This window comes from Rhinoderma darwinii, chromosome 4 (genome assembly GCF_050947455.1).
Source record: "Rhinoderma darwinii isolate aRhiDar2 chromosome 4, aRhiDar2.hap1, whole genome shotgun sequence".
Classification (NCBI taxonomy): Eukaryota; Metazoa; Chordata; class Amphibia; order Anura; family Rhinodermatidae; genus Rhinoderma; species Rhinoderma darwinii.
Window position 1 is genome coordinate 23,801,623 of NC_134690.1, and position 19,247 is coordinate 23,820,869.

The following is a 19,247-nucleotide window of genomic DNA, read 5'->3' on the forward strand; positions in this document are numbered from 1 at the left end:
TGTATGGCGTTATCTACAGGGGGCTGCATGGCGCTATTTACAAAGGGGTCTTTATGGCGTTATCTACAGGGGGGGCTGTATGGCGTTATCTACAGGGGGCTGTATGTCATTATCTACAGGGGGCTGTATGTCATTATCTACAGGGGGGGCTGTATGTCATTATCTACAGGGGGGGCTGTATGGCGTTATCTACGGGGGGGTCTGTATAGCGTTATCTACAGGGGGTCTGTATGGCGTTCACTACAGGGGGGTGCTGTATGGCGGCGTTATCTACAGGGGGGGCTGTATGGCGTGTTCTACAGTGGGGGCTGTATGATGTTCTCTACAGTGGGGGCTTTATGGCGTTATCTACAGGGGGCTGTATGCCGTTATCTACAGAGGGGGCTGTATGGCGTTATCTACAGGGGATGTATGGCGCTATCTACAGGGGGGGCTGTATGGCGTTATCTACAGGGGGATGTATGGCGCTATCTACAGGGGGGCTGTATGGCGTTATCTACAAAAGGGGGCTGTATGGAGTTATCTACAGGGGGCTGTATGGCGTTATCTACAGGAGGGGCTGTATGGCGTTATCTACAGGGGGGGCTGTATGGCGTTATCTACAGGGGGGCTGTATGGCGTTATATACAGGGGGCTGTAAAAAAGGCACTATCTACAGGGGGGGTTGTGTGACACCCAGGGGAGGGGGGCCCCCAGTCCAAAGTTTGCTATGGGGCCCAGTCTTTCCTAGTTACGCCCCTGTCTCAGAGAAACAATGGCCGACACAGCGCGTAAGCTTGGTGACTTCTCTACTTCAAATCCAAGGTCTTAGTAACTGCTTCCTACCTGAGGACCCCCCTTTCTGTCTTGCAAGAACTATATTTCCCTGAACATTTAATTCTGTTGTGTATTTTATATTGGGCAAAGTACGTGGTTCGAGATGTTTTTTCCCATCCACAGAATTCCTTGATTAATAAAACAATTAAGGCACGAGTTCATTCAGAAGCATTGGGTTCTTATCATTAATTCATAGAGAATGGAGGAAAAATTAAAACGCTTTTCCTTACACATAATTTTCCTTTCCTTTCTGGCATCGGGGCGAGGGAAACTCCTTCAGCAACATGATGACTTCTTTTGTACTAAGATTTAAGAATCTTTCCTAGGGACATTAATCAAGAAGGTTCTGAAATATCCATTTATAGGATAATGAAATATTATGTCTCTATGGTAATGAACACAAAATCCCATACATACTGTATATATTACTCTATACACACACACACACACACACACACGCACGCCCACACACACACACACACACACACACACACACGCACACACACACACACACACACACACACACACGCACGCACACACACACACACACACACACACACACACAGAATATATATGTATCTATATAATATTAAAGGGATGGTTCACGTTTGCATTTACATTTATTTCTTAATGAATTAACAATAATAATGAAACTACTCATCTATTCAATTTAATGCCCCCCATATTGGACGACATTGTAGGTCTTAGCCAATTCCATGAAATTTCTGCATGGACAAGTCGACACTTATGTTATTCACAAATCAGCTATAACATTAGGATTAGGATTTAGCTGATCGGTAGTTCCTCTCCTGCTAGCAAAACAGCTCTGACCCATCGAGGAATGGACTCCACAAGTCCTCTGAAGGTTCCTTTGGTATCTGGCACCAAGACGTTAGCAGCAGAGCAATAAACTCCTGTAAGTTGCAAGGTGGGGCCTCCATGGATTGAACTTGGTTTTTCAGCAGGAGACCTGAAATATGAAAAAGAGTTGCCCAAAACAAACATCAACTTTACCTCTATGTGACATCATAGCGAGTTAGGACCTAGCCTGGGGTTGTCTGCATCTGGCTTTGCTTCTGGAGAAGGGAGAATTACTAATTCATCCTATTTGGCACAACGAGTTAGCAGAATATTTTAAGTGCACTTGGAAAAAACTTATCCTGATCTTGTATAAACAAATTTATCAGTAAGCAGTGAGACACACGGTGGAAGAACATGTTCTGCTTACATAGTGATAATGTGTTATTCCCCCCTTTGATTATACAAGTCATTTAATGTAATATAAATCTGTTTACTATATGTTAGAAATTAAAATATTGTTGTAAAATCATTTCACATTAGGAATCTCATTTCGGAAGGAATGTAGAATTCTTCTTATTAAAAGGAAGGAACACCTTGACAGGGAATTTAATACCCCAATGCATCTAAAGGGAAGAATTAAGCAAATTTGCATATAGTCTTAATTAAAAATCTACTATCATTTTGTGTCTAGAGCTCCTATGCAGAACTATGTATTTATATCCATGGTTACAGACTACAAACAAACATTGTGTAGTCTGATCCTGGAGTCATACACTCTTCTATCTGTTACCTACTTGCTAACATACATTTGGTAGGCTAGGAAGAAATAGGGGACAGATACAGGGATTTAACTATAGAGTGTGCAGCACTAGTGGTACCCGGGCCCTTGTTTTAACCCTTTAAAGGGAACCTGTCACCAGCATTTCACCTATTGATATCCCCTCTCCTAAACTCCTCCTCAGACAGTAAATAGCTTTCTGCAAACATTTTGTGCCTCTTATGGTAATAATCCGGCAGTCTCGTTCATTCCTCTTCTTATGCCCGCTGCCGAATACAGGCCCGCCCTGAATTCTGTCAATCAAAAGTAAGCTGTCACTCAAAAGTAAGGAGGCGGGTTAACTCGGAAAGGCTTGAGGAATGAAGATATGACTCTTTTCTAACTAAGGTATGACTCTTATGCTCATTAGCATACGGCACAGGAACACTAAAAAACTGAATACTAAAGGTACAGAGCTGACGTAGAAGATAATTATAGGTGACATAGAAATTATTTTTCACCCACTACCACCAGGTATTGCTGGTTTAATAGGTGAAATGCTGGTGACAGGTTCACTATAAGACTCCATGATGTGTATGTCATTGATTGGCTTACATTAAGCCACCAACAGTTGCATCATGGTGATAGCGCAGGCACAGAAGCTGTGCAGAGCCGATCACCGCGGGAGGCGGCTAATGTCCCTATAGATGCTGTGGTCAATAGAGACTGTAGCATCTGGGTGGTTATGCAAGGGTGTGGGGAGAACTACAACCCTTAAAGGGGACTTTGTGTTGCCTTTTATGTACACTTGTATATATACTAGTGTGTGGTATATTTATTTATGCATTGTGCCTTTAGGTGCTATGATTTCTGTGCTGTTTTAATTCCCTAGGTGGCGTTTCAAAGCAAGAGTGGCCTGTCAGGTCTGTTTTTTTGTGTTGTACTGATATTTTGTATTGCATTGTAACATTACAGGAGTGGCAGGTGTTTGGCTCGCTGGTGAACTAAATTGATTGGCGCCAAAATGTAAGGCCCGGACGCCGTCTTGGAAAAATTTCTGCTGCGCCATAACATTGCCAGGACGTTGCAGAATATCATGTCATGTCACTGGGGGCAGTGCCTGTTCTATAAAACTGTGGTGTTCCTGCCAAGTGGTGTTCACTGTTCAAGTGAAAGAGGAGGAATCTGGCTGAGGGACAGAAAAAAATTCAATTAGGCTTGAGTTTGTGGGTGCTGAAGCGTGTTGCGTATGATGTATAGGAGTTTCTCAATGTGTGCAGAGTCATGTGAGCTGTGGTCGGTGATGGGCAGGAGCCTGCCCACGTAAGTCAGCAAGTGCAGTTGTGGCCGAATATGCCGGAAATTGCCAGGACAACCTCTGATGCGCCCTTGGCTCTGTCCGCAACAAGTAAAAGCCGGCCAGCTAAAATTGAACTTCCTGAGTCGGTACAAGGGCGGTGCCTTTCATATTGGGAAGTGTTGTTGATTTACCTGCTGTGGCCGGGTGTGTTGTTATCACTGGTCGAGTAAAGATCAGTTGCCATAAATCTTCTGGTACTCATTCCATCTTTTCTGCGACAACCCTACCTGGGCTGTGCACCATCCGGCCCCTATCTCACAGTTTGATATAGGGAGTGTGCTTCCTTTGTCACCCAAACGGCACCCCTTGACACGATCATGGGATGCCGGTGAATTACCGTAGCAGCCAGGGGGCCTAACATGGCTATATGCCTATTAGAATGTGCCAAAGGCACAACCTTGTAGATTTCCAGTCCGTCTTCTACCGACAAGCAATAATGTTTTGTTGCACTGATTATACCAAAGCATTATCTCAGCAATCAGAACATCGCATTGTGATGTCCCTTAGTGTATATGTACCCAAAAATGGTGCCGTTGAAAAATACAACACATCCCACAAACAAGCCCTCATATGGCTATGTTTATGGAGAAATACAAATTTATGGCTCTCTAAAAGCAGCAACGCAAAAATGAAAAAATTCTTGCATGCCTTAATGTAAAAATAGTCTTGGTTTCCTTTTCGAAACGACACCACATGGCAACATCTAAGGTGCAACATCTCTGTCAATCACATTTACATTTTAACCCCAACGATATCCCTATTATTCTGACTATGCAAATTAATATGCGGTAACAGACATTGGATTAAATCAGGGTTAAAAACAACATACATGATTTATGAAAACAGTATTGTTATGATTACAGTTTGTATAAATCGACTTTACAATGACAATTTACAATTATTTTAATAACATGATATGAAAACAAATTGTAGATATACAAAAAAAAAAACAACCCACAAAAAGCATAATAACCAAAAAGAATCAAGCAAAAACAAAAAAATCCTAATTTTTCTCGGGTCGTAAAAGGTTTAAAATGCTGATCATTACATTTTTAATAAAGAGGATGAACGCTTTTTCTCTGCAGTTTTTCAAGATGTTCACGTCATGATCTTCGTGGGCTTCGGTTTCTTGATGACATTTTTGAAAAGATATGGATTCAGCAGCGTCGGTATTAATTTACTTATTGCAGCTTTTGGTCTTCAGTGGGGAACAATAATGCAAGGATTGTGGCACTTACATGAAGGGAAGATTGACATTGGTATCAAAAGGTAATTCCTGTTTTTGAAATATTTTACACTTAAAGGGCACCTGTACTTGAGATTAAAAGATTTTACACCCCAAATTGTGTGCTGATTAAGTTCATGATATATCTTTATAGACAAGATTGATGTTGTTCCAATTTTCATAGATGTTGAGAACCCGAGCATGGATGTGGTCTTCATAAATGCTGAAATGTTAGCAGATTTGGATATGGAAAAGTCATAAATATGGGACTGGGGCACCATGACCTACTGTCCTGGTGTTGAGTGGTGTGATAGTTAGCGTTACCACCAGGCCAGTGGTACCATCCAGCAACCGGACATGCACACTCCCTGACTGCAAAGCCCAGAGAGTCAAGAGCGGAGGTCGAAGGAGGAGGATACTAACTGAGTTACAACATTGTCTCTCTGAGGATCCCAGTCCTAAGTACTGAATCACACTAACACCCAGGCATGCACAAAAAACACACCCACGCTTAAGCCATGTTAGATTGTTATTTTATTGTGTGTGCTATGATACACCACAGCTATTTAATAGTTTCAGCATCACACTTTTTTTTTTTTTAGCATCCCTAGGATTAAACATTACAGATATCAAGTATTATTTTAACTCTGAGCATAATCACATTATATGACTCAGCCTCACAGAGTTAATGACAAGGGATCATACAGAATGGCATCATCTACACCAAGGATATGCAACTTTAGCAAGGTGGAGATCTAATACTGATCAGACGCAGTCACAGGCAGAATACACAACAATTACATCCAGTGACTCACCGGTGACGTCTTCTCTGAGGTAGACATTCTCTTTCCCCTTCTTCGCTACCCGGCCTATACCCATGAACACTTCTACCAGCCACGACTTGTCTCTGCATTTTCCTTAGGTTCTTTACTTTTCCATCATCCTTCCCACTTTCTCAACACAAACTTTGCATCCGGGTGCGCCTGCTACTACCCCTAATACTGTACCTGTTATGCTGCCCAGTGGCCCCAAATATAATACTGCAGAAATATTAGTGTCATACAGATAGTCCTCCTGAAAATACTAGTACCAAACAGATAGTCCCTACCACAGTAATTTGTGCCACACAGTGCACTCAAAAAATAATTGTGCCCAGCAAATATAACCTCTGACAGTAATAGTGCCACAGACATATTGTCCTCCAAAATTAATTATTCCAAACTGGTAGTGCCCCTGACAGTCTTAATGCACTGAAATATAATTTTGGTGAGTAGATAGTGCCCCTGACAGTAATAGTGCTCAAGCAGTCTTTCCTTAAATAAATGTGTGAAGCCTTGCCCCATTAATATTAGTGTTCCTCCATAGTGAATTTAATAGTAATAATGCTCCCCCAGAGAGCCTCATTAGAAATAATGCCCTAATAGTAATTATGCTCTCCATTAGTGAAAGTTCTCCCCCACAGTGCCCCCATTAGTAATAGTGCTCCTTCACAGTGGTCCCATTAGAAACAGTGCCCTTACAATGCCCTCAATAGTAATAGTGCTCACCCATAATAATAATTCTCACCCAGAGTACCCCCATTAGTAATAGTACCTTCAATAGTAATAATGCTCCCACAGAGTGCCCCCATTAGTAAAAGTACTTCTTCCATAGTGCCTCCAACATTTGGTGTACTAAAGAGCAGGGGGATAAAAAAGAAATCCAATACTCACCTGAGTCCCCTTCCGTTTTGCTTTCAGTTCGGCTGTGCAAGCTTCTATGTAGCTGGGTGATGTGAACTGACACTAAAGTGAGGGGGGCCGCTCACTTTCCAAGCTCCTTTGCTGTAGTGTCAGTGCGTCATTGCGTAAGTGCGCAGCACCCGACTCCAAGACAACCCAGAAATTTATATATATATATATATATATATATATATATATATATATATATATATATATATATTTATATATTAGGTCAGTGGGTGACATTGGTGGAGTCCAATATTTTGGATCACTAACTTCTCTGCAAATCTCTGCAACAACACTCTATGCAAATTCACATTGGTTTCAATGGCCCTGTTCTTACTCTGCTTAGGAAGTTGTGTCAGATAATTACTGTAACAGAGACCTCTGAGCGGTATAGTTTTAGAATTTCATTGCGGTTATGGTTCAAAGACTCCACCAATATAATCTATATATAATCCCTGCTTGTTGTCATTCAGTAGATAGGGATTACGGTGGAAGAAAGTTACCAGGGAAGTTACATTTCCCCCACCAGTAATAGTGCTCCTTCATAGTGGGTGGAGTTTAGCAGAAGGGGCAGGTCCACCCACAGCCCAACACATTTACTATAATTTATGCTGAGAACTGGCATAAACTATATGGAAAATCAAACATCTGTGGGTTCCATTGAGGCCCCACCTCACAAGCTACAGGACATAAAGGATCTGTGGCTAACGTAATGGTGCAAGATACCACAGGAAGCCTTCAGAGGTCTTGTGGAGTCCATGCCGCGACGGGTCAGAGCTGTTTTGATGGCACGAGAGGAATCTACACAATATTAGTTTTTTTTTGTTGTTATGGCTGATCAGTATATATTGCCACACAAATCAAACAGTAGTCTATAAAAAATAAAAAAATAAAAGGAAACGGGTCACTTTACAATACATAATTCCATTTAAACTGGGAAGTTGCCAAATCAGTTTTGTTACTTTAAGTGGTTTCCCATTTTAGACCTTAAAAGGATTTTCTCAATAGGACAACCCCTTCTCATATGCCTTGTAGAACAAATGTACATCAAAGAAGGAGGGTCTTCTTCTCTGGACCCCTCGAATAGCCGGAGAAGAGAGAGTAATCAAGAGCAGCTCTCACTCTGGTGATCATTTCCCGGCCATATAATACTACATTGAAATGAATGGCCAGTCACTGTCGTCTTCTGGGATGGTTTTAGCTTTTTCAGAAGCCGGATCCATCAGCTGATGGTCGGGATGGAATTGAAAAAGCTTATGTCTTGTTGAAACTACCCCTTCAATATAATGGATATCATGTGTAAAATTATTTCATTTTATGTGTTCATTTTTGCAATAAACAAGGGGTCAACTGCGCATACATGGCCATATCAACAGTAAAGTTCATAGTGATAAGACCCATAAATTGGGTTATAGTTACAGTATGGCTCATGTACTATATATTAATGTATTATATTTTTTCTTTTTCTCCAATTTTCCAGTATGATAAATGCCGACTTCAGTACCGCAACAGTGTTAATTTCTTTTGGAGCTGTTCTGGGGAAGACGAGCCCCATGCAGATGCTTATTATGGCCATCCTTGAGATAGCCATATTTGCATGTAATGAACATCTTGTGAACTTCTTGGGGGTAAGTGTCATTTTCATACCTATGTAACACATAGTATAATCTTGTTCTAAGTGGGAGTATTATAGAATTGTTTCACTCTCTAATAATACCGCCATCAAAAAAATAGTACATAAAGGGTCCTATGTATAGTTCTTATGGGTTCTTTCTTTATGGGTTATTTGCTAGTACCTGCCGAAAAAAATAAACATTACAGTGCAAAGCAACTTGTCCGTCTTCGTGGAACATCGCTCCAGGAGAAGAGGGTGGTGGGACAATATAAACAGTGCACAGTTAAAGGCACAGTGCACAAAATAAACAGACCCTATTCTGGCATGTATACAAATATACATTATATGCAACACAGTCCCCTTTAAGAAATAGGGATTCTTCCCCACACTCCTAAATCTACACCATCCATTGGGAGAGATAGAGAGGCAGCGCTATCAGGATCTAATAATAATAATAATAATTTTTATTTATATAGCGCCAACATACTCCGCAGCACTTTACAGTTCAGGGGATACATTGTACAGACAAAATGAGACATTACATATTGACAAAACTAATTTACAATTCAAACAAGAGGAGTGAGGACCCTGCTCGCAAGAGCTTACAATCTATGAGGAAATAAGGGAGAAACAAAATGTAAAATTTGCTTAAATACAATGGTCCAGCCATCTTTTATACATATGGGGTAGTACATATAAAGCTGCATGAGCCGGTCACCAGCCAGTGTCAGTGTATGACAGACATGAAATGCAGTACGGTGCAATGAGTGTGGGGGATACTGCTGAATGAAGGGGCCTCATTACTAATGTAAAGGGGGGCCAGGGAAAGGAATTCGATTAGGGAATGTGATTGCCCTGTCTAAAAATAAGTGTTTTCAGGGCACGTCTAATACTATGGAAATTGGGAATTAACCTGATTGTCTGGGGTAGCGCATTCCAGAGGACTGATGCAGCACGAGAAAAAAATCTCGGAGACGGGAGTGGGAGGTTCGGATTATTGCGGATGCTAATGTGAGGTCGTTGGCAGAACGTAGAGCACAGGTAGGGTGGTAGACAGAGATGAGGGAGGAGATGTAAGGAGGTGCAGCACTGTGGAGAGTTTTGTGGGTGAGAGTAATAAGTTTGAATTTAATTCTGAATGGTATGGGCAATCAGTGCAGTGACTGGCACAGATTAGAGGCGTTGGTGTAGCGGTTGGTCAGAAAGTTGAGCCTCGCTGCTGAATTAAGGATTGATTGGAGAGGGGAGAGTTTAGTGAGAGGAAGACCGACTAGTAATGAGTTACAGTAGTCAAGACGAGAGTGAATCAGAGCAACAATGAGAGTTTTGGCTGTTTCCACAGTAAGAAAAGAGCGGATTCTGGAGATGTTTTTAAGGTGAAAATGACAGGAGCGTGAAAGTGATTGAATGTGAGGAGTAAAGGAAAGATCTGAGTCAAAAATAACCCCAAGACAGCGGGAGCGCTGCCTAGGAGTTATGGTAGTGCCACACACTGAGATGGAGACATCAGGTTTAGGGAGGTTAGTAGATGGTGGGAACACAAAGAGCTCAGTTTTAGAAAGATTCAGTTTTAGATAGAGAAAAGACATGATGTTAGAGACAGCGGACAGACAATCACTGGTGTTTTGTATTAGAGTAATGGTATGGGAAGAGGCATATAATTGGGTATCATCGGCGTAGAGAAGGTACCGGAAGCCAAATCTGGAGATGGTTTGTCCAATAGGGGCTGTGTAGAGAGAAAAGAGAAGAGGACCTAGGACTGATCCCTGCGGAACCCGACAGCAAGGGGAAGAGGAGAAGAAGTAGAACCAGCAAATGACACACTGAACAAGTGGTCAGAGAGATGGGAAGAAAACCAAGAGGGAGCCGTGTCTTTAAAGGGAATGTGTCGCTCGAATTTTTTTTTTTTTCAGTTAAACAGTTCGTATTTAAGTGATTAAACATTTCCCTTGCTTCTGTGTACCCTTGTCTGTTTGTCTGTCGTGCACTTATTGAGAGTAGGGACCGTCGCCCAGTTGTACCCCGTCCCCTAGGGCGGGTCGTTGCAAGTAGGCAGGGACTGAGTGGCGGGTAGATTAGGGCTCACTTGTCTGTTTCCTTACCCCCATCTTTACATAATCACAAGTCCATATACCTACTCTACCCTGGTCCCTCACACTACTATGGACCCCCTTGAGACCCTGGTTCAGCAAATGCAGGGTCTCTCCCTACAGGTCCAGGCCCTGGCTCAGAGGGTCAACCAGCCTGATGTTACCATGGTAGTGCCCCTCACCTCATCTCTTGAACCCCACCTCAAGTTGCCTGACCGGTTATCAGGGGACCAGGAGGCTTTTCTCTCCTTTCGGGAGAGTTGTAGGCTCTATTTTCGATTAAAGCCCCACTCCACAGGTTCTGAGAGCCAGCGGGTGGGTATAATTATGTCCCGGCTCCAGGAACGGCCCCAAGAATGGGCCTTCTCCTTGGCTCCTGACGCCCCTGAACTTTCCTCCGTTGATCTTTTCTTTTCTGCTCTCTGACTCATTTATGACGAGACTGACAGGACTGCCTTTGCCGAGAGTCAGCTGGTGACCTTACGTCAGGGTAAGAGACCTGTTGAGGAGTATTGCTCTGACTTTAGGAAGTGGTGCGTAGCTTCTCGGTGGAATGACCCTGCCTTAAGGTGCCAGTTTAGGTTGGGTCTGTCGAACGCCCTGAAAGACCTGCTAGTTAGCTATCCCTCTTCTGACTCCCTAGATCAGGTTATGGCTTTAGCGGTACGACTTGACTGACATCTCAGGGAACGAAAACGTGAACGTTTTTGTGTTTTCTCCTCTGACTTCCCCATGATGCCTCCCGAGGTTCCGTTGCTTCGTTCTTCCACGGAAGACTCGGAGGTACCTATGCAACTCGGGGCCTCCGTGTCCGCCCAACAACGTAGAGAGTTCCGCAGGAAGAATGGTCTCTGCTTCTATTGTGGGGATGACAAGCATCAAGTGAACACCTGTCCTAGGCGTAAGAATAAGCAGCCGGAAAACTTCCGCGCCTAAGTGATCATCGGGGAGGTCACTTGGGCGCACAGGTATTTCCCGTAAATATGAAACATAATAAAATCTTGCTTCCCTTTCAGGTCTCTTTTGGTGGTAGGTCTGCTACCGGCAGTGCCTTCGTGGATTCAGGGTCGTCTGCTAATATCATGTCTGTGAAATTTGCTATGTCTCTAGCTATGCCTTTGATTGATTTGCCTAAACCTGTCCCGGTAGTGGGTATCGACTCCACTCCTCTTGCTAATGGTTATTTTACACAGCATACCCCTGTTTTTGAACTCCTTGTTGGCTCCATGCATTTGGAGCAGTGCTCTGTACTGTTGATGCAGGGATTATCGTGCAATTTGGTTTTAGGCCTTCCCTGGTTGCAGTTGCATAATCCCACGTTTGACTGGAATACTGGGGATCTTACCAAATGGGGTAATGAATGCTTGATGTCATGTTTTTCTGTTAATTCTATTTCTCCCCCTGAGGAGGTGAACACGCTACCTAAGTTTGTTCAGGACTTCGCTGATGTTTTCTCTAAGGAGGCCTCCGAAGTGTTACCTCCTCATAGAGAATACGATTGCGCTATCGATTTGGTTCCAGGAGCTAAGCTCCCTAAGGGTAGGATATTTAATCTCTCTTGTCCCGAACGTGAAGCCATGAGAGACAACATCCAGGAATGCCTGGCCAAGGGTTACATTCGCCCCTCTACTTCTCCAGTAGGTGCTGGCTTCTTCTTTGTAGGCAAGAAGGATGGTGGTCTTAGGCCATGCATTGACTACCGTAACTTGAATAAGGTCACTGTAAGGAATCAGTATCCCCTTCCTTTGATTCCTGATCTCTTTAATCAGGTTCAGGGGGCCCAATGGTTCTCTAAGTTTGATCTACGGGGGACGTATAACCTTATCCGCATCAAAGAGGGGGGTATTTCTTGTAGTGTACCTTGATGACATACTTGTGTTTTCCAAGGACTGGTCCTCCCACATTGAGCATGTCAGGAAGGTGCTCCAGGTCCTTCGGGAAAACAAACTGTTTGCGAAGACCGAAAAATGTGTGTTTTGGGTGCAGGAGATACCATTTTTGGGTCAAATCCTCACTCCTCATGAATTCCGCATGGACCCCGCCAAGGTCCAGGCTGTGGCGGAATGGGTCCAATCTGCCTCCCTGAAGGCGTTACAGTGCTTCTTGGGGTTCGCTAATTATTACAGGAGATTTATTGCTAACTTCTTGGTCATCGCTAAGCCTCTTACGGACCTCACTTGCAAGGGTGCTGATGTCCTCCGCTGGCTTCCTGAGGCTGTCCAGGCTTTTGAGGTCCTTAAGAAGTGCTTTATCTCGGCCCCGGGGTTGGTTCAGCCCAACCAAATGGAGCCATTTGTCGTAGAGGTTGACGCGTCCGAGGTGGGAGTGGGGGCTGTCTTGTCCCAGGGTACCAGGTCCCTCACCCATCTCCGTCCCTGTGCCTACTTCCCCAGGAAGTTTTCGCCCACTGAGAGTAACTATGATATTGGCAACTGCAAACTCTTAGCCATTAAATGGGCATTTGAAGAGTGGCGCCACTTCCTGGAGGGGGCTAGGCACAAGGTAAAGGTCCTTACCGACCACAAGAATCTGGTTTTCCTAGAATCTGCCCGGAGGCTAAACCCGAGACAAGCTCGATGGGCGTTATTTTTTACCAGATTAAATTTTTTGGTTACCTATAGGGCTGGGTCTAAAAATATTAAGGCTGATGCACTGTCGCGTAGCTTCATGGCCAGCCCTCCTTCGGAGGAAGATCCTGCTTGTATTTTGCCTCCAGGTATAATCATTTCCTCTATTGATTCTGATTTAGTCTCTGAAATTGCTGCTGATCAAGGTTCAGCTCCCGGGAACCTTCTTGAGAACAAGCTGTTTGTTCCCCTGCAATTCCGGCTAAGGGTACTTAGGGAAAATCATGACTCTGCACTATCTGGCCATCCAGGCATCCTGGGTACAAAGCACATTATTGTCAGAAACTACTGGTGGCCTGGATTGCCTAAAGACGTTAAGGCCTACGTCGCCGCTTGTGAGGTTTGTGCTAGGTCCAAGACTCCCAGGTCCCGACCAGCGGGCTTACTACGTTCTTTGCCCATTCCCCAGAGACCTTGGACCCATAACTCCATGGATTTTATCACCGATTTGCCTCCATCTCAAGGCAAGTCGGTGGTGTGGGTTGTAGTAGACCGCTTCAGTAAGATGTGCCACTTTGTGTCCCTCAAAAAACTACCCAATGCTAAGACGTTAGCTGCCTTGTTTGTCAAACACATCCTGCGTCTCCATGGGGTCCCTGTCAATATTGTTTCTGACAGAGGGGTACAATTTGTTTCTTTGTTTTGGAGAGCCTTCTGTAAAAAGTTGGATATTGATCTGTCCTTCTCCTCTGCCTTCCATCCTGAAACTAATGGCCAAACCGAGAGGACTAATCAGTCTCTAGAACAATATTTAAGGTGTTTTATCTCTGACTGTCAATATGATTGGGTCTCATTCATTCCCCTCGCCGAATTTTCCCTTAATAACCGGGTCAGTAACTCGTCAGGGGTCTCCCCCTTTTTCTGTAATTTTGGGTTTAATCCACGGTTCTCCTCCGTTTCACCTGGTAGTTCCAACAATCCCGAGGTAGAGGTCGTTCATCGGGAACTGTGCACAGTCTGGGCCCAGGTTCAGAAGAACCTAGAGGCGTCCCAGAGCATACAAAAAAACTCAGGCAGATAGAAGACGTTCTGCTAACCCCTTGTTTATGGTCGGGGATCTGGTGTGGCTATCGTCAAAGAACTTGCGCCTTAAAGTCCCGTCCAAGAAGTTTGCTCCCCGGTTTATAGGGCCGTACAAGGTCATTGAAGTCCTCAATCCTGTCTCCTTCCTACTGGAGTTGCCCCCATCTTTTCGAGTACACGACGTGTTTCATGCCTCCCTCCTAAAACGCTGCACCCCGTCCTTGGCTCCCTCGAGGAAACCTCCTGTCCCCGTTCTCACCCCTGAGGGGGTAGAATACGAGGTGGCCAAGATTGTGGACAGCAAGATGGTCCAAGGCTCCCTCCAGTACCTGGTCCATTGGAGAGGATATGGGCCTGAGGAGAGGACTTGGGTACCCGCCCGGGATTTTCACGCTGGGGTATTGGTCAGGAGCTTCCACCTTCTTTTCCCCAATAAACCAGGTCCATCTAGAAAGGGTCCGGTGGCCCCTCATAAAAGGGGGGGTACTGCCAGGCACAGCTTCTGTATCCACGCCCATAGGTAACCAGTCTGCACCTGCTTCTATGTCTGTGAGACTGACTCCATCTTCCACCACTCAGGATGGCAGGCTTAGGAGTGGGAGAGCCTATCACAGCCTATCACAGCCTGGCCAGACGGAGCTAGCTCCCGCCCTCTGTCTAGTTATACCTGCCTTTCCTGTTCCTCCTTGCTTGTGATTCTTCTCGTTTTGTTTCCTGGCCCTGCTGCAGCTTCTTGAACCATTTGACCCTGCTTCATATTGACCCTGGCTTACTGACTACTCTCCTGCTCTGCGTTTGGTACCTCGTACACTCCTGGTTTGACTCGGCTTGTTCACTACTCTCCTGCTCTGCGTTTGGTACCTCGTACACTCCTGGTTTGACTCGGCTCGTTCACCACTCTTGTTGCTCACGGTGTTGCCTTGGGCAACTGCCCCTTTTCCCTTGCTTCTGTGTACCCTTGTCTGTTTGTCTGTCGTGCACTTATTGAGCGTAGGGACCGTCGCCCAGTTGTACCCCGTCGCCTAGGGCGGGTCGTTGCAAGTAGGCAGGGACTGAGTGGCGGGTAGATTAGGGCTCACTTGTCTGTTTCCTTACCCCCATCTTTACACATAACTTACCTGCTCCTGCCGCCGCTGCTGCCTCCGATCCTACTCCTCGCGTCTTCGCTGCCTGGAACAAATGTCCGGAAGCCGCGACCGGAAGTCGTCATCTTACTGTCCGTCCGCGGCTTCCGGTCCACATGAAAATGGCGCTGGATGTTGCTCTGCCGAAGACCTTCCTGTTGGACTGTGTGGGAGCGGCGCATGCGCCGTTCCCACACAGACGGCGTACACTATAGTGAATGGAACGGCTCCCGTTCGCATTCTCTATGGGGATGCATGTGCGTATTCCATCTCTGTATGTGTCATTAATCGACACATACAGAGATGAAAAAAATGGCAGCCCCCATAGAGAAGTAAAAGTAAGAAAAAAGAAAAAAGTACAAACACAAAAAAATCAAATTTATTTTAATAACATACTAAAAGCAAATTAATATAAAAATATTTTTTTTTGCGAAACCTTCCCTTTAAAGACAATAGAGTGGAACTTGTTAAGTACGAGTTTGTGGTCTACAGTGTCAAAGGCTGCAGAGAGATCCAGCAGAATCAGTAGAGAGTATTTGCCGTTAGATTTAGCCGCCAATTGATCGTTTGAGACTTTAGTAAGGGCAGTTTCAGTGGAGTGTAGAGTGCGGAAACCAGATTGTATGGACTCAAGAATGAAGTTAGCAGAGAGATAGTGGATAAGGCGAGAGTAGACCAAGCGTTCCAGGAGTTTGGAGATGAAGGGGAGATTATAGACTGGTCGGTAGTTAGCAGCGCTTGATGGGTCAAGAGTTTTTTTTCTCAGTAATGGGTTTATAATGGCATGTTTAAAAGAGGAAGGAAAGATACCAGAAGAAAGGGGGAGGTTAAAAATGTTAGTCAGGTGACTAGTGAGAGCCGGGGAGAGGGACTGGAGGAGGTGTGAGGGGATAGGATCACTTGGACAGGTAGTAGGACGAGAAGAAGAGAGGAGCCTGGAGACTTCTTCTTCTGTTATTGGGTCAAATGCTGAAAGTAAAGAAGAGGAAGTGCGGGATTGAAGGGGATCGATGTTACTAGACTGGGAGATAATATCATGGCGGATGTTGTCAATTTTAACTTTAAAATAAGTGGCCAGGTCTTCAGCACTTTGACCTGTGATTGGCGTCTTAACTTTAGGACTAAGGAGGAAATAAAAAGTATCAAAGAGGTATTTTGGATTATTAGATAGTGTGGAGATGAGAGTGGTGAAATAGAGTTGTTTAGATCTGTGAAGGGCAGAGTTGTAAGTTCTCAGCAAAAATTTGTAATGGAGGAAATCGGCTGACAAGTGCGATTTTCTCCACAGACGTTCGGCACATCTCGAGCACCGCTGAAGAAAGTGGGATTGGGGTGTGTGCCAGGGTTCTGGACGTCTTTGCCAGGTAGATCGGAGTGTAGGGTGGGGGCTGCCTCATCCAAAGCATTTTTGAGAGTGTTATTGTAATGTTTGGTGGCCAGATTGGGACATGAGAGGGAACAATGTGGACTGTAGACTGTCTATGAGTTAATGGCATGTAGATTTCTGTATGTCTGATATGTAGGCAGGACCTGAGGAGGTGGAGAATATTTGATAGTAAAGGAGAGAAGGTTATGATCATAGAGCGGGAGGGGAGAATTATTAAAGTCAGAAACTCAGCAGAGACGGAAGAAGACCAGGTCAAGTGAATGCTCGTCTTCATGTGTAGGAGAGTTAGTAAGTTGTGACAGACCTAGGGACGAGGTTAAAGATAGGAGGTTAAAGATAGGAACTGGGAGACAGATGGGGAGATTGGGTTATCAATGGGGATATATAACACAAGATTGGGTTCAGGAAAGAAACCCTACCTAATAGAAAAACCCAACAATGAATGCAATATCAATATCGCACGGTGCCAATTCTGAATGAAATATATGCAAAACAAAAAAGAAAAATTATATCAGAATATAACAAGGCACTCTTGGGTAATTGAAAAATTATGAAAATTTATTTTATTCTTTAAACTCCAAATATTTTGAAAATATAAATATATTCACACAAGTTTTAAAACATTTTTTTCTCCTGGCCAGGAAAAGGTTACATATGGATACAGATACCTCCCATACACAGATTGTATAGCTAATTTGACAAAGCATTCATGTACACCTTGTTTACTCCAAAAAATTGGGGTCAATAGCATAGACCGAAAAAAAAAACGCTGGGTTACATTCACACCTGCGTTTTTTCTCTATATACATTTCTTTGTGTATTTCCTCGTAAGATGGCAACAGTTCCTATTAAGGAGATTTGAAAAATAGGTTGATAAGGAAGGCTTTCCCATATATGATAGTTCCTTTACAGGGATAAGGCCATCCTGCAAAAATGAGGTTATATTTACAATGCGTATAGCTCTCGTTTCTCCCTTTCAGAAACAGATCTTTCCTAGGGAATCAAGGGAAACCAGCAGTCTGTTCTTAGACCATTACGGTCAATATATATTCCTCCTGATCCCTAACGTTATCGTTATCTCAGAGAGCGTCGTTCCTTATGATTTTACACGGTACATCTTACTTCTATTGTCCACATGATTTTTACCTTTAATCATCCGGGGAAACACGTGGAAGAGGAGCAGGCACAGCTTAGGCTCCAATGGCTCTCACCAGGTGATTTTCAGCACATGTGCTCGTATATTCTTGCCAGCCTTTGAGATTGCGTTTTCAATAAACGCTTTTTGTTCCTCCGATGTACAAGGTTACTCCACCATAAGCGCCAAGAGGTATTTGATCCAAGAGAAAGAGGGGCCCACACTTTCAAGAAGGTAATTTTCCGAACCACATCGTAACCTTTTTCATGTGATGTTCCCAGCACGGTCAGGGATTCACAAGGCAGATGTTAAAGTCACCCATGATGAGAGTTGGTGTTTCAGATGATAGGAATTGTGGAAGCCAGGCAGCAAAATGATCCAGGAACTGACGCGGCGATCCTTGGGGGGGGGGGGGGCTCGGTGCGGTCGGTAGACAACTGCCACTCGGAGGGAGAATGGGCGAGAGAGCTTGAGGGTGTGGACTTCAAAAAAAGGAAATGTGAGTGAGGGGACAGGGGGAATGACCTGGAGAGTGCAGTGTGGGGAAATAGAAATAAGTATACCTACTCCTCCACCCTGCCTGTTCTCAGGTCTGGGGGCATCAGAGAAGTGGAGACCACCATAAGATAGAGCAGCAGGGGAAGCAGTGTCAGACAGGTGTAGCCATGTTTTTGTAAGAGCCAGGCGGTTGAGAGAGTTAGAAAGGAATAAGTTGTGAATAAAGGTGTGTTTGTTGCACACAGACTGAGAATTACAGAGCGCACAGTTAAAAGAGACAGGAGAAGACATACAAGGAATGTTAAGAAGATTAGCAGGGTTTCTATGTGTGGCAGGTAAGTGGTTGAGCTTGGCAGAAGAAAAGGGAGGACCAGGGTTGGGAGAGATGTCCCCTGCAGAAAGTAGCAGGAGAATGGAGAGAGACAGCAGATGGTTCAGTGATTATAAGTGTCTTTTGTGTTGGGCAGTGGGATGAGATGGTTTAAGGTGATTGGGGAAAGTGAATAGTGGGGAGCTGTACATGGGCAAGAGAAGGAGAGAGGGACTTATGTGGATCGTTTTAAGCAAAGGCACAAATGGGCGGTTGGATTGTAAACAAACAACAGCTTCAATGAGGAGTGAGGCAGTGAATATGGTGTGATGGTTTTCAGAACAGTAAAAATGGCCAATCTATAATGTAAAATAGTTTGAATGTTTAGTACATATAGCTTACCTGTGACTTTCGCTGTACATCCTTTACTGTGAGAGACCGGGGGCAGTATTATCTGTGTCTATATGATCTATAGGGAGAAACAAGGGGCAGTACTATCTGTGCCTACATAATTTATAGGAAGAGACAAGGAGACCGTACTATCTGTATCTTCATCACTGAAAAGAGAGACAGTGGGCATTGATATCTTTGCCTACATCACTACAGGAAGAGATAGGGGGCAGTACTCAGAGGCGTAGCTAGGTTCTCAAGCACCTGGGGCAAAGATTTAGTTTGGCGCCCCCCCCAACATCTCCTTCCCCCTCACCATGTTTGTTTTCTCTACCAATCTGTCATGCCCATGGCCGCGGGCC

The 19,247-nt window shown here is 44.3% G+C and overlaps 1 protein-coding gene and 1 long non-coding RNA gene across 2 annotated transcripts in view; one reads left to right on the forward strand and one right to left on the reverse strand.

Moving 5' to 3' along the window:
* LOC142760637 (uncharacterized) overlaps window positions 1-1,894 on the reverse strand; it is a 56,663-nt gene extending 54,769 nt beyond the window's left edge. Inside the window, exons 1-2 of the long non-coding RNA XR_012883331.1 lie at window positions 1,831-1,894; window positions 1,047-1,138 (exon numbers count right to left, since the gene is read on the reverse strand). This is a non-coding gene — a long non-coding RNA (uncharacterized LOC142760637). The remainder of the gene's footprint in view (window positions 1-1,046; window positions 1,139-1,830) is intronic.
* RHAG (Rh associated glycoprotein) overlaps window positions 1-19,247 on the forward strand; it is a 55,798-nt gene that overhangs the window by 3,469 nt on the left and 33,082 nt on the right. Inside the window, exons 2-3 of the mRNA XM_075863829.1 lie at window positions 4,820-5,003; window positions 8,167-8,314. Coding sequence (XP_075719944.1) covers window positions 4,820-5,003; window positions 8,167-8,314 — 332 coding nt within the window. The remainder of the gene's footprint in view (window positions 1-4,819; window positions 5,004-8,166; window positions 8,315-19,247) is intronic.